Source organism: Hylobates moloch, unplaced genomic scaffold (genome assembly GCF_009828535.3).
Source record: "Hylobates moloch isolate HMO894 unplaced genomic scaffold, HMol_V3 SCAFFOLD_2, whole genome shotgun sequence".
Taxonomy (NCBI): domain Eukaryota; kingdom Metazoa; phylum Chordata; class Mammalia; order Primates; family Hylobatidae; genus Hylobates; species Hylobates moloch.
The window spans coordinates 7,484,482-7,499,836 of record NW_026652277.1 but is presented as its reverse complement, the minus strand read 5'-3'; the positions used below and the strand labels follow the sequence as shown (position 1 = coordinate 7,499,836).

Here is a 15,355-nt window from a genome sequence, read left to right as displayed (position 1 = left end):
AAGAGTTAGGATGCAAGATTCAGCAATGAGTCATTTCAACTTCAGAAGACAAAGACAAAAAACTTTTAAGCATCCAAACAAGCAGACACAGCAAGAGGAAAAAAAATTCTCTGAAGGCAACAATCTACAATTACTTACAGAGCGGCAGCACCAGAGATAATTTCAATCAACTCTTTTGTGATGACAGCTTGGCGGGTACGGTTGAATGTCAATGTCAACTTGTCAATCATCTCAGCTACAAACAAAACAAAAAGATTACATAAAAAATCTGAAACTAGAGTAGAATAACTTGTTAACTAACTTCTGTTGCTTAATTTAAAAATAAGAGATTTTTGGATACCAAAATTGGCCTCTCAAAAAATGTTATGAAGATATTTTTACATCTTCCATAGGATACCTTTTCACAGTACTTGCAAATCAACTACCTATCAAGATATACTTTCTTACAGGTACAGGAATATTATGTTAATTTTTTTTTTTTTTTTTTTGAGACGGAGTCTCGCTCTGTCGCCCAGGCTGGAGTGCAGTGGCGCAATCTCGGCTCACTGCAAGCTCCGCCTCCCGGGTTCACGCCATTCTCCTGCCTCAGCCTCTCCGAGTAGCTGGGACTACAGGCGCCCGCCACCACGCCCGGCTAATTTTTTGTATTTTTTAGTAGAGACGGGGTTTCACCGTGGTCTCGATCTCCTGACCTCGTGATCCGCCCGCCTCGGCCTCCCAAAGTGCTGGGATTACAAGCGTGAGCCACCGCGCCCGGCCAATTTTTTTTTTTTTTTTAAGCATTCAAAAATCTTTTTAATAAGAAAGTAGGATCCAGGATTAGTTTTTGTAGCCTCGGCTGGCCCGTCAGCCTCTGGCACGCTCGAACTTCCGGCCCTTGGAGCGGATGTAGGGTTTGGTGTGGCTGTGCGGGGTTCCTGGGGCCTTGCCGAAATGCCGGTACACCTCTCGGCCCCTGCGAGGACCGGAAAGCAGGACAGTGCCACAGCCCTTGGGGGAGTTAATATTGTTGATGCTACTCTTGGCAACGGACTCCTCTCAGCTGAGCTTCACTGTGTGCTCACAAGCATTCCTGCTGGCACCGTCCATACTGTGTACTTACAAGCATTCTTGCTGGCATTGTCCATGGCTGTCATCCTGGCACTCTGCTCACTAGTGGTGGACTCCTTCAGAGAGTAGTAGATGATGTTGGCCAGATTGTATTCTTGGTAATTTTGCAGCACATCAGCATCAATATCATCATAGATACTCATGCTCTCTGTTAAAACAAGTGATGAGTTTCTTTGAAGTTATATAGAATGAATACTAATTCATCAAAGACAGCTTTTCAGTGTAAAACGCCTTTATAATTACAGAGCAGAAATTAATGCAAGATAAGGTAAATGAATCTGTTCTAATAATTTCATCTATTTCCAAACTACAGATGATAGCATATTTTTAGCAAAATATAATGTGTAAATAAAGCATTTGATATTCTACTCCACATGTGTAACTTTAGAAAAATTAGGTCAACATTTGAAATAACTGTACTGTATTTTGTGATTATGAAGCCCTCTGGACAGCATTAGCATGTGCCTGTTACAAAGCCAGCAAGCACTCAATGCTTTTTCCAATAAAAAAAAAAAAAAATGAATTGAAACCAATATAGTGTAATACAGGTTGAGCATCCCTAATTCCAAAGTCCAAAATCTGAAGTGCTCCAAAATCTGAAACATTTTGAGCACTGCCATGATGCCACAAGTGGAAAATTCCACACCTGACCTTGTGTGATGGGGTGCATTTGAAACTTTGTTTGATGCAGAAAATTCTTTAAAATATTGCATAAAATTGCCTTCAGGCTATGTGTATAGGGTGTACACACTCAGGTCCTGTCCCCAAGATACTGCATTATAAATATGAAAATATTCTGAAATCCCAAACATTTCTGGTCCTAAGCATTCACACAAGGGATACTCAACCTGTGCAGTAATTCCAACTTAGTCATTTGATTACTGAAGAAATCTGAATGTATCAATCTGGAAAATGAGAGAGGGAAAACCTTTCAAAGCACATGAAAGAGTGGGAGAACTAGAAATTGATATGAATTGTAGTTTTAATGTTGTAGAAATTTAGAAGTACATTTCAAAATTCATTCTTTGGGGTCAAGTGGTGACACAGTACTATACATTATCAAAATACTATATTTCATTAAATGGTACTGGTTGTAACACCTACTTTATTTCTCATTAAGAGAGAAAAAAATGTACTCAATTATAAATGATGTTCCATTGGCTGGTAGAGCCATGTCAATTTCAGAAACATTAACGTGTAAAGTACATACTTGAAAATCAATGAAATATTAGAAAATAGATGGTATATACAAGGGAAAAAAGCCTTAGAAAACTACAATCAGTTCCTGAATATTATTCCAGGATGCTTCAATGATCAATGATGACTTTATTCCAACAATAAAACATGAGAATTGAGTCGGTCAATGTAAATTTGCTGTGAACACTGTTCAACTCTCTATTCTAGAGCTTCTGTTGTGTTGTAGTTAGAGGTCCCAAACATAAATTGCAAAGCCAGTTTCTAGCTACGCTCTTCAATCCTTGAGGACAAAAAATCTAATGATGAACCTCAATAGATACTGATTTTTCAATTAATGACAGAATAGAGCAGGAGTTACCAAACAACGACTGAATTAAGTATCATGGAAGTCAAGAGATGGCACTTCTCAGAAACAGCCCCAGATTGGCCAGGCGCAGTGGCTCATGCCTGTAATCCCAGCACTTTGGGAGGCCAAGGCAGGTGGATCACTTGAGGGCAGAAGTTCAAGACCAGCCTGGCCAACATGGTGAAACCCCGTCTCTACTAAAAATACAAAAATTAGCTGGGCGTGGTGGCGTGCACCTGTAATCCCAGCTACTTGGGAGGCTGAGGCAGGAGAATGGCGTGAACCCGGGGGGCGGAGGTTGCAGTGAGCCGAGATCATGCCACTGCACTTCGGCCTGGGTGACACAGTGAGACTCCGTCTCAAAAAAAAAAAAAAAAAAAAAAAAGGCTGGGCTCATGTCTGTAATCCCAGCACTTTGGGAGACCGAGGCAGGTGGATGACGAGGTCAGGAGTTTGAGACCATCCTGGCTAACATGGTGAAATCCCATCTCTACTAAAAATACAAAAAATTAGCCGGGCTTGGTGGCGGGTGCCTGTAGTGCCAGGTACTAGGGAGGCTGAGGCAGGAGAATGGCGTGAACCCAGGAGGCAGAACTTGCAGTGAGCCGAGATGGTGCCACTGCACTCCAGCCTGGGAGACAGCGAGACTCCGTCTAAAAAAGAAACAGCCCCAAATCATTTGCTATAGCTACCACCAGATATCTTGACCCTGTCTGCCTTAGTGTACAAATCTCTCCATTCTACATGCCAAAAAATATGTATCACAGAAAAACTACTTACCAGCACTTGCAACGGTATTAAGGGAAAAGATGGGCTTTTCTTCTGTCTTATAGGAGATGACAGACCTAGAATTGACAAAAACAAATGTAAATCTCAAAATAATTTTTAAACTGTTATTTCGAAATATGAACAAAAGCATGAACATAAAAAAGCTGTTATTTCTAAATCTTTCTTGCCTGAATTTATTAAAGATGATGGAGCCTTCATCAAATTCATATCCAGAATTTAGTAATTCAAGGGCAATGACTGACGCATCTCCAAAAGTGGGGGGCTTTCTTCCCACTTCTTTGAATGCCACCAGAAACTGGTCAGAATGAGTCCTATAAGAAAAGCAACAGCTCACATAGCTAGTTTAACAAGATTTCTGCTGAAAGAGCACAGGGGATGGGAAGGAGAAAACACTGTCACCATGGATCAGGTCTTTTGGGGTACGGGTGGTGGTGATTTCCTGAGTTGTTCCACATACTATCATAATTCCTTTCCTTCAGCACCTGCGAAGAACTAAGAACTAAAAATGAGGTCTGTTTTATATTCTCTTTGCCTTTATTCCTCTCCTTCTAATCCCAATGAACTATTGCTAACATTTCCAGGCTGTAACAGCTCCTCCTCGGCTTAATGCCGATAGCTTTTGATATTCACATGGCATTCAACTTATGATCCGGATGAAGAAGCAAAGGTAGAAAACAGGGGAAGGAAAACAGAAATGTTCCAATATATCCTGGAAAAAAGAAAAGGGAAACAAACACCCCCTTGTGAATATACCAAAAAAGGCCCCGAAGAATATACCTTGTTATTGACGAAGGTTTTGAGAGTTTGTCAAAACTTTTGAGAGAAGATTTATTTGTGCTTGCATCTTTATGAAAATAAACAATATATATTTAAATTACCTATAAAGTATGCCCCTGATTTTGTCACCAATTCCAACAAGCATAACTTCTTTCCCAGCTGCTGTTAGTGTGGCAACCTCGCTTTTCATCTGTTTAGCAATGGAGGAATGAATAGCACCACACAGTCCTCGATCTGAGGACACACCAATAAGGAGGTGTTTCTTCTTGTCTTCAGGCCCCTTGATATCAGCTTTTTCATACAGAGCTTAAAAACAAACAAAAGTGGTAATTTTTTTATATGCAATTTACACTAAATACAATAAATTTCTAATTTACAAAGCAGTTGGTTATTTTCCAAATATGCATTTAAATTTAGCTGGCAACTGCCTAGTGTAAGCAAGTGTTCTTAGGACAGCCGTAAGCTGAGGCCGGGCACAGTGGCTCACGCCTGTAATCCCAGCACTTTGGGAGGCCAAGGTGGGCAGATCACCTGAGGTCAGGAGTTTGAGACCAGCCTGGCCAACGTAGTGAAACCCCGTCTCTACTAAAAACACAAAAATTGGCTGGGCACGGTGGCTCACGTCTGTAATCCCAGCACTTTGGGAGGCCAAGGTGGGCAGATCACGAGGTCAGGATATCGAGACCACGGTGAAACCCTGTTTCTAGTAAAAATACAAAAAAATTAGCCGGGTGTGGTGGTGGGCGCCTGTAGTCCCAGCTACTTGGGAGGCTGAGGCAGTAGAATGGTGTGAACCCAGGAGGCGGAGCTTGCAGCTAGCCGAGATTATGCCACTGCACTCCAGCCCGGGAAACAGAGCGAGACTCCGTCTCAAAAAAAAAAAAAAATTAGCCAGGTGTGGTGGTGGGGGCCTGTTAATCCCAGCTACTGGGGAGGCTGAGGCAGAAGAATCGCTTGAGCCTGGGAGGGGGAGGTTGTACAGTGAGCTGAGATTGCACCACTGTACTCTAGCCTGGGCAACAGAATGAGACTCCATTTCAAAAAAAACACACAAAAAAACAAAAACAACAACAAAACACACACACACACACAAAACAAAGGATAGCTGTAAGCTGAGATATTGAGGATTTGGTAGATAAATAGGGGGTTCACTGCATGGCCTTCTTTACTATCAAATATGCATAAATCTTCCTTAAGTTAAAAATTCTTTTAGATGGCCTAAACTCAGGATAAGACAGCATAATCATAAAAAAGTTAAGAGAAAGAATGTAATTACAAGTTAAAATAGAAACTTCTTTCCCATTTCTAGCTCTTTACAACTTTATTTCCAAGATAAATTCATAATCAAATAAGTATAAAAGCATCTAAAAACACAATATAAATTCTTTTTAAACTGCCATATTGCATCTCTTTTCTATTAAGAAGACTAATTAAGGATGGATTACATAAATTTCTGAAGGAAAAGTGTCTTCATCCTTTTGAAAAGATAAGAATGGTGATTAACTATCTTGAAAATGAAGGTTCTCAGCTGCTCTTCCTTCTTCAAAATCATTTGGATTCTCAAAACACCATCACAAGTCATATCCATGATCACTCGGTCAGCTCTCCACTGCAATGCCCCCCACCCACCCCCGCTGCAGTCCTAAAATGCCACACTACAAGGTCATAGGATGAAATTAAGCCCTTGCATCTAACGCACGGTTTCCAAGTTCTTCTGATGGTATACTTAATAAGTGGGAAAATTTCAGAATATTTTAAAAGTTAACATGGTCACGTATAATGGTTAACAAATACACAGACTCTTGACACCAAACCACATAGGTCCAAACAGAGGCTCTTCATCCTTTTATATGTGATCTTAGGCAAGTTACTTAACTTCCGTATGCTTCAGTTTTTCTCACTGAAAAGCAGGGATTCTAACAGTCCCTACCTGTACTACCTACATAGGTTGTTACCATTACGTGTCAAGTGGATGTAGATGAAAAATAAGTACATGTCAAGTACTTGAATAGGCTTGACATCACTGTAAGCTCTAAATATAAGTCATCAGTAGTCTTCTTTGTGTGAAACAGTTCTTCCTAATTTGTGAATTACACTCTTCCCTTACCTAAAGATCCCAATCCATATATTCGAGCTGGTTTCAGCTCTCTCTCAGCTCGGGCATATTTTGCTGCTGCTACCATTTTCATAGACTTGGTAATTTTCTGGATGTTTTTGATGGACTTTAGTCTCCTGGTAACTGAAAAACAGAAGTACTGTGTTAAGACAAAGGAATTAGAGTATAACTTCCTTGTGAATTTATTGAAATATTTTTCTAAAGTGCAAGGCAGAATAATGAGCACTTAGATAAACAATAAACAGCGTGATGCTAAACCAGTCTTAACATTAGCACTAGTATTAATAGCCGGGCGCGGTGGCTCACACCTGTAATCCCAACACTTTGGGGGGCCGAGGCGGGTGGATCACGAGGTCAGGAGATCAAGACCATCTTGGCTAACATGGTGAAACCCTATCTCTACTAAAAATACAAAAAATTAGCCAGGCATGGTGGCGGGCACCTGTAGTCCCAGCTACTCGGGAAGCTGAGGCAGGAGAATGGCATGAACCCAGGAGGCGGAGCTTGCAGTGAGCCGAGATGGCGCCACTGCGCTCCAGCCTGGGTGACAGAGTGAGACTCCGTCTCAAAAAAAAAAAAAAAAAAAAAAAAAAAAAAAGAAATAGTACTAATAAAAGGAAGGTAAGACTAGCTACTACTTAGGACAAGCAAATGGCAACATAAGACAATAATATACATTTAAAACATTAAATGGTATTGAAAGTTGCCTTAACCACATATTCCATAACATGATTTATATATAATTCCATAACATGATTTACCCCTTCCCACACTGGTATAGTTTTTTCTAGTTATATCATGATCATTCTACAAACAACAGAACACAGCTTTCTCAGGTGTCCTTTCTTACTGGCCTTTTCAGAACAAGTCCAATGTCCCAAACATACAATGGAAATCCATTTGGTCAGTTTTCATCAAATATACAATGGGCTGAAGCAGTATATTTTTGAAAGTATTTGTATTTGTCAAAATTTAGTTTTTCTTAATTCACATATTGAGACAAACAACATACTTACTATCTTTCAAAGTTGCCATATTTCGAACTTGAATCCTGAAGATAAAAGTTTTAAAAATGTTTCAGTTTTTTGAAAAATAGTTCCATTGCACAAGAAAAACTTTCAGAGTTAATATATTTATTTAAAGAATACCCCATAAAGAAATAATCTATCAAATACAGGACTCAGAATGTATATGAATAGGCATATATTTAAATCCCTTAGTAGTGGTGCGAATCCCTGTATTGAAGGCCTCCTTTTATTTGGCCTGTCTGTAACACCACCTTCCCAGAAGTCAACATGCTCTATTGACCCACACATGCTCTATTCCCACCTCCATATCTTTGCTTATGTTGTTTCCATGACAGAAAAGCCTCTCCCCTTGTTAAGCTGCCCAACTATACTTCAAATCAAGGCCAGCCACTCTAAAAACTTCCTTAGTTCACAGCAACCTCTTCCAGTAACACTTAGAGTCAATGATATAGTCGAACATGACTACATGTGTAAAAGTAGTTTATATAAACTGATTCTTAACTTTTTCAATTCAGCTCAATAAACATTTACCAAGATGCTCTACATTCCAGGCACTGGTAAACACGACATGGTCTCTGACATATTATTACCTTATAAACAAAGTTCATGAAAAATTACATTTACACAAAATTCAGTATTTTTTTTCAAGTCTTTAAAATTGAAATGCTAATGTGCAGAAGTCAAAATGATTACACTTAAATGAAATGTTGGTGAAAGATGAATATGAGAGAATTCCTGCCCTAATGGGGGAAGACATGCTAAAAAATATTAATTATCTTTCTGCCTTCAAATCCATACAAAGTGCCTGCGTTTGCAGGCAAAGCTACACAGGAGAATTGAGTATGATGAAATGTGTGCACAAAGTAGAGACACAAGGAGGGGATTCTCGGGAACAGGATGTTATTTTAAGAGGATTCATGTTCAGGAAAGAATGAGGAATGAAGAAGGGGAAGCTCGAGACATGAGTTGGGTTTGTTACTTTAAATAATTAATATTTTCAAATATTAAAAAAAGCAAATCAGTTTAAATCTTATTTGTAGGTTAGTAGGGAAATGAATGTTTATAAGCCCACAAATCAGTTTAGTATTTCAGCAAAGTATCTCACTTGGCAGTGACAAGCGTAAAATGAGGTTGGAGTTTTGATGAACACGAAAGACATGGGGATGTAGGCTGCCACAGCCTCACGAGAGACCTCAAGAACCTGGATGAAGATGCTGGCAAAGCAATAGGAGGCTAGATTTGCGAGCATTTAACTTCTTCACATGTACATTCGTAGTAGAAAGGAAAGCAGTAAGAATGATCTAAGGTTTCTCTAATTGAATGACCTTGGTGGACAGCGACTAATATCTCTCATGAGCATAGGTTAGAGGCAAAAATCCTCAACAGTGTATTAGCAAATCAAATCCAACACTGTATTAAAAATAATTATACACCATCCCTACTTGGGATTTACTCCAGGTATGCAAAGCTGGTTCAATATTAAAAAATCAAATAATATAATCTATTATGTCAACAGGTTAAAGAAAAAATCATACAATCAATAGGTGCAGAAAAAGCATCCAACAAAATCTAACATCCATTCATGATAAAGTCTCTCAGCAAACTAGGAATAGAGAACTTCCTCAACCTGCTAAAAACAAACAAACAAAAAATCCCTGATTGAATGGGAGAGGCTAGGGGCTTTCCCCATAAGATTGGGAACAAGACAAGAAAATCCCCACTCATCACATTCCTTCAGTATCATACTGGAAGTCTTAGCTAATGAAGTAAGACAAGAAAATAAGAGGCACAGAAATTTGAAGGGAAGGAATAAAACTGTTCTTGTTCATAGATGACATGATTATCTACGTAGAAAATCCCAAAGAATAAAAATAACCCCCTCTAGAACCAATAAGCATTTATGACAAGGTTGCAGGATATAAGGTTAGTGTATATAAAAAGCTAGTTGCATTCCTCTACAGCAGCCCTGAACTACTGGAGTATGAAGTTAAAAATGCCCACACACAGTTGTATGGTTAAAATGATAAACTTCATGTTCCATGTGTTTTACAATTTTAAAAATCCACTAAAATCTCAGCAAGTTTGATTTTAGTTGATACCTACTTTGTGGATATCAATAAACTGATTTTCAAGGTTATATAGGAAGGCCAAAGACCTAGAAAAGTCAAACAATATTGTCAGGACTGACACTACCTGACTTTAAGACCTTCTCTAAAGTTACAGTAATAAAAAAGCAAAAACAATTCAAGGAAAAAAGGATATTCTTTTCAACAAACAAATGGTACTGGAACAACTGGACACTAATATGCAAAAATATTAATCTGTACAATGACTTTACAAATTTAATAAAAATTAACTTAAAATGAATCACAGGCCTAAATATAAAATGCCAAACCATAAAACTTCTACAAGATACCACAGGAGACAATCCAGGTGCCTTGAGTTTGGAAATGAGTTTTTAAACACAACACCAAAAGCATGATCCAAGACAGATAAAAATAAGTTGGGCTTTATTGAAATTTAAAACTTCTGTCCTATGAAAAATACTGTGAAGAGAATGAAAAGTCAATCCACAGGCTGGGAGAAAATATTTCTAAAACTCATCTCTGATAAAGGACCTGTATCCAAAACAAACAACTCTTAAAATGCAGTAAGAGAACAAACAACCCAAATAAGAAAATGGGCAAAAGATCTGGAGACTTCACCAAAGATCAACAGATGGCAGGGCCAGGTGCGGTGGCTCATGCCTATAATCCCAGCACTTTGGGAGGCCAAGGCAGGCGGATCACGAGGTCAGGAGTTCTGAGACCAGCCTAACCAACATGGTGAAACCCCGTCTCTACTAAAAATACAAAAAATTAGCCAGGCGTGGTGGTGGGTGCCTGAAATCCCAGCTACTCAGGAGGCTGAGACAGAAGCATCGCTTGAACCCAGGAGGTGGAGGTTGTGGTGAGCAGTATCGTGCCATTGCATTCCACCTGGGTGACAGAGCAAGGCTCTGTCTCAAAAAAAAAAAAAAAAAAAAAAACAACCAGATGGCAAAAAGCACGTAAGATGATGCTCAGTACCATGTCATTAGAGAACTGCAAGTTAAAACAGTAAGATATCACTACACACCTGCAAGAATGGATAAAACCCAAGAAACTGACCAGCAAACGATGATGAGGATGTGGAGCAAAAGGAACTGTCATTGATGGCTAGCAGGAATGTAAAATAGTACACAGCCACTTGGGAAGATGTTCTGGTAGTTTTTTACAAAGCTAAACCTAGTCTTAACTTACCCAACTGAGATGAAAAGTTATGTCCACATAAAACCTACACAAGAGCATGTAAAGCAGCTTCATTCATGATGCCAAAAGTTGGAAGCAACCCAGATGTCCTTCAATACATGAATAGATAATCTAACTCTGATACATCCATACAATGGACTATTATTTGCCAAAACCACAAAGGAGCTATTAAGTTATAAAAAGGCATGGAGAAACCTTAAGTGCATACTGCTAAGGGAGAGAAGGCCATCTGAAAAAGACCAAATACTGTATGATTCTGGCTATATGACATGCCAGAAAAGCCGAGGATCTAGCAATAGTTGAGAGAAGTGGTTGTCAGGGTTTTGGGGAGAGTAGACGAGGGATTTTTAGGGCAGTGAAGCTCTTTGGCATGATATTGTAATGGTAGATACATGTCATTATGCATTTGTCCAAATCCATAGAACTATATAACAAAAAGAGTGGATCTTTGTTTTTTGGGGTTTGAAGACAGGGTCTGACTCCCCTCACCCAGGCTAGAGTGCAGTGGTGTGATCATGGCTCCCTGCAGTCTCAACTTCCTGGGCTCAGGTGATTCTCCCACTACAGCACAAAAAATATTAGGTTTGGTTTTAAGAATGAATCTACTAAAGGAAAAGATAAAAGCTGGCAAATCCTGACAAGCTCTGTTATTTCAGAGCACAAACTACCTGCCATGACTGTTCTACTACAACAGCTTTTCATAATCACACTTGAAAAGTAATACCAGTTTTTGGCCAACCTTCCTTTTTTGGTGTAGTAATGACTTTTCTCCCTGAACACAAAATTTATTGGTTATAACAAGTCACTCTTGGATATTATTGTTTTAGGCAGACACTTCAACTGACACAAGTTTCTAGTCAGAGAATACCATATGGAACAAACTTGAATTGTGTACCATATTTGGACAAACACAGAATGTTTTGGTTTCCTTAAGTACTCCAAGTCAGAGGTATGAAGAGGTAGCATCTTTTGTGATAATGCTATGCATTTGCCCTAATTTCATGTGTTTTAAAGCACTCTCATGTTTAGCTTTCATTAATTCTGAAGATGTCTATGTCACTACTTTAATTTTTAGGTACAATTTGAGTAAGAACAGTGATGAGCTAATTGAACTCTCTTTAGGGATAGCTTCCTTTATTAAATATAAAAGTTTTGCAAATGAGGAGCTAAAGCTCTGAATCATTGCACGTCCTGAGATCCTCAGGAGACTAAGAAACACAGCGGAGGGGGAATCAAATGGACTGTGGATTACCACTATCTACCATGATCCCACAGCACTGTTACAACAGCTGACGAAGGCAGTGGAGGAGGGAGTCAGGAATGACACCCTTCCAAGAAACTACAGTTTGAGAGATTTTCAAGGAGTATATTAAGATACATAAAAACTTAAAAAGGAAGCAACATTGGCTAATTCTCAAGGAAAAGAAAATTATGAAGTGACTCTAATTCTATTATTAAATGTGTAAAACTCCATTACCTGCCACCAGCAAAAACTGACTCCTTCACGCTTATCTAACCCACACCCATGACTGCATCATTGTTTTTTTTTTTTTTTTGAGATGGAGTCTCACTCTGTCACCAGGCTGGAATGCAGTGGCACGATCTCAGCTCACTGCAACCTCCGCCTCTCGGGTTCAAGCAATTCTCCTGCCTCAGCCTCCTGAGTAGCTGGGGCTACAGATGCGTACCACCACGTCTGGCTAATTTTTGTATTTTTAGTAGAGACAGGGTTTCACCATGTTGGCCAGTATGGTCTTGATCTCCTGACCTTGTGATCCGCCCGCCTTGGCCTCTCAAAGTGCTGGGATTACAGGCGTAAACCACTGCGCCCAGCCCGACTGCATCTTCTTTTCCTACATTACATTTGATGTAGAAACTGTACTTAAAAACTCTTCATTTCTCTACTGATATACAGCATTTGGATCCCTATCAGCATTTCTCCCATTGTCCTACATGCTTTGCAAATACTCTAATCCTCACACTAACCCACTGAATTGTGCGCTTTTATTGCATATATTTGACAGATGAGGAACTGGTGGCACAGACACTAAGTAACCCGCCCAAGGTCACAGAGCTGCTAAGTGGCAATCAGAATTCAATCCCTGCCGTCTGAATTGAGCCCTTCAGGGCTGGCTACAGAGTCTCTCTCTTCATACAGTACTACACTCTGCTGCCTCACATTTTTTACATTTACTAGTAAATATCTGCCCTCATGGTCTCAGATGACAATTTGTCTTTTCTCTCCTGAAATGCCATCTCCTTTTCAGTGTATGTAGTTTATGACTACTGACACGTTATTATAAAGCAGTTCCATTTTACAGACTACTGAACTCTAAGAAATAGAAATATGTTTTTCCCAAATTTGAAGACGGTAAAATCTGGGACTCTTTCTCTCAAATTTTTAATTTCCATTTTCTTATATGATGCTTTAAAAAAAAGGTTTAATTTTCAAAACGTTAGAGTATTTTGCCAATACTCTAACAACTATTAAAATAACCACTGTGAATTTAAGTAAGCCTAAGGTTTAGTTTATGTTAGTATGGTAACCTCTCTGAAAACAAAAACTAAAACAATAACAAATTGTACTTTAAAAAACTTCCAGTAATCCAGACAGAAGCATGGAAATATGCCTCTTCATGGTTCGTTAAGACAAAGGTCTTTTTTTCCCCTTCCAAATTAATTCTGTGGAGTGGTTTTAATTTCTGAATTCAAAAGGCAATTATAATTCACGGGAAGAGAAATGGCGGAAGGGGCAGGAAAGACATTAAGCACCAGGAGTGAAGGAATACATGAAAAGAAGAGGACAGAATATGCTTTCATAGTGGAACACTGTTGATTGACGATTTAAAACCAATATTCCAAAGGGATTAAGGTCAGGATTAGGATCTTTATATGCTGATTGAGGTTCCGATTTAAGCTCCTAACAGTAGTTGTCTGGAACTGAGAGCTCTTATTTAAAACGATCCTTCACTAAAAGAGCTTCAAATTATCTTACAGGTGCTTTAAAAAAAGATATTTCTAGGATTTTTTGTAAAATATTGTCTTTGTTTCAGAAACTCTTTCCACTTTTTTAAAGATCAACTTAGAAACTAAGGTTCTAAAAATACTGACAGATAACATTAATGCGTGGCAAGAAGGTAAGGACAGAGCTGATGTTCGCAGAGCACCACAGCATGCCAGGCACTGTCCCAGGAAACTGACTGAGACCTTATCTATTTGTTCACCATCATATTTTGGCACTTTCCAAGTACCACCGGGTGCAGTGCAAGCACTCAGCTAATGTCTGCTGACTGGTTAACAAGTGGGACAATCCATACAACTGAGAATTCAACTACAGTGACCTTTTAATTCCCATGAATGTTCTTTTTCCATATTAGAGAAAAAAAAATCTGACTTCCAAGGCCAAGCCACCAAAAATTTTATGTGGCTAATTCACATCAGATTTCATTCTGAAAATCTCATATATTACTATCAGTTATTTGCTTAATGAAAAACATATTTATTTCTACTAATGATTTATGGTCCCTTCATATAAATTAGGATACAAAAATCTAGTTTAGCACTGTAGCGCCTTAGAAATCCTCCATACTGTTAAGAGCAGGGAATTGCTACGAAACAGCCTATAATCCCCTTAGCAGCGTGTCTGAAATTCTTCCAGATTCTGTCAAGCTTCAAAACTGAACAGCACCACCCACAAACCAACTTTTACCTGCCCATTCCCAGGCCTTCTAATATGCATTTCCCCCAGCCCAGGTCCCCCTACCCGGAACTAATGTTTAAAATTCTCGAGGCTCGTGGCACCCTTTAGCTGCCTGTCAGTTAACAAATGGCACTTAAAGCCCACGGAACTCCTCCTCCAGGACCTGGGGGCAATTTCATGACCTTGCAGGGTTACGGTTTCAGCAAGTGGTTTCAAGGTAGTGCTAGGTGTCCTTCCCTTCCCCGCCCTCAGACAGATCTGTACGGTCCCTTCTGCACCAAAACCACCCTCAGAGGCATCTAGGATGTTCGCCTTTGCTGTTGCAGCACCCAGCAAAGCGTCTGCAACACAGGAGGTGCTCGACGGCCGCGCTCTCTGACTCGATCGAATCTTAAAGGGTCACTCTGTCCAGCACTGGAGGGTTTCAAAGGACGTCAAGGACAAAAAGCACAACTTAACCTTCCCCTGGGCTATTGCTCAGGCTCCCGTCACCTTGCAGGCCCTGAGACTGGGGGCCTGGCTCGCAGTGGAAGCTCAGGAAGTGCTGATTAGCTGAGGGAACTCAAGACCGCCCAGACGTCAGTTTGGACTCAGGCCGCAGTCCCGAGGTCCCAGGTGGCCCTCCGACCTCAGGGAACGGGGCGGGACCTTGCTCCGCCGGAGCTCGGCCCTGCGCACGCCTTGCCGGCCTCAGAGCCGCTTCCTGCAGCCCCCGCTACCCGGCGCCTCCGAGGGGCCAGGGGCCCAGCTAGGCCCTGCAACCCCAGATCTGCCCCCGCGCCCATCTCCTCCTCCTTGCCCCGTGCCCAAGCTCTTCCATCCCTTGCGGTCCTGCCGATCTTCCCGCAAGCTGCCATACCATTGCGGCTGCAAGGTCCAGGCCGACAGCCCAGCGACGCCCGCGCGAGAGAACATGGTAGCCGCAGCCCTGCTGAAGGTCGGTCAGGCAGGCCTCAGAGCGCACGCGCAGAAGCTCCCCAGCGCGCCCCTCCCACCTCGCTC

General features: G+C 40.5%; 1 protein-coding gene and 1 long non-coding RNA gene across 3 annotated transcripts in view; one reads left to right on the top strand and one right to left on the bottom strand.

The window, feature by feature from the left end:
* Nucleotides 1-4,204, top strand: part of LOC131381968 (uncharacterized) — a 19,782-nt gene extending 15,578 nt beyond the window's left edge. The window contains exon 4 of the long non-coding RNA XR_009211079.1: nucleotides 4,024-4,204. This is a non-coding gene — a long non-coding RNA (uncharacterized LOC131381968). The remainder of the gene's footprint in view (nucleotides 1-4,023) is intronic.
* Nucleotides 1-15,355, bottom strand: part of ATP5F1C (ATP synthase F1 subunit gamma) — a 20,165-nt gene extending 4,810 nt beyond the window's left edge. For both annotated transcript variants that reach the window (XM_032152085.2, XM_032152170.2), the window contains exons 1-8: nucleotides 15,213-15,355; nucleotides 7,352-7,386; nucleotides 6,327-6,458; nucleotides 4,321-4,525; nucleotides 3,610-3,753; nucleotides 3,434-3,498; nucleotides 1,103-1,258; nucleotides 139-235 (exon numbers count right to left, since the gene is read on the bottom strand). In XM_032152085.2, the coding sequence (XP_032007976.1) occupies nucleotides 139-235; nucleotides 1,103-1,258; nucleotides 3,434-3,498; nucleotides 3,610-3,753; nucleotides 4,321-4,525; nucleotides 6,327-6,458; nucleotides 7,352-7,386; nucleotides 15,213-15,268 (890 nt within the window). In that variant the 5' untranslated portion in view covers nucleotides 15,269-15,355. The remainder of the gene's footprint in view (nucleotides 1-138; nucleotides 236-1,102; nucleotides 1,259-3,433; nucleotides 3,499-3,609; nucleotides 3,754-4,320; nucleotides 4,526-6,326; nucleotides 6,459-7,351; nucleotides 7,387-15,212) is intronic.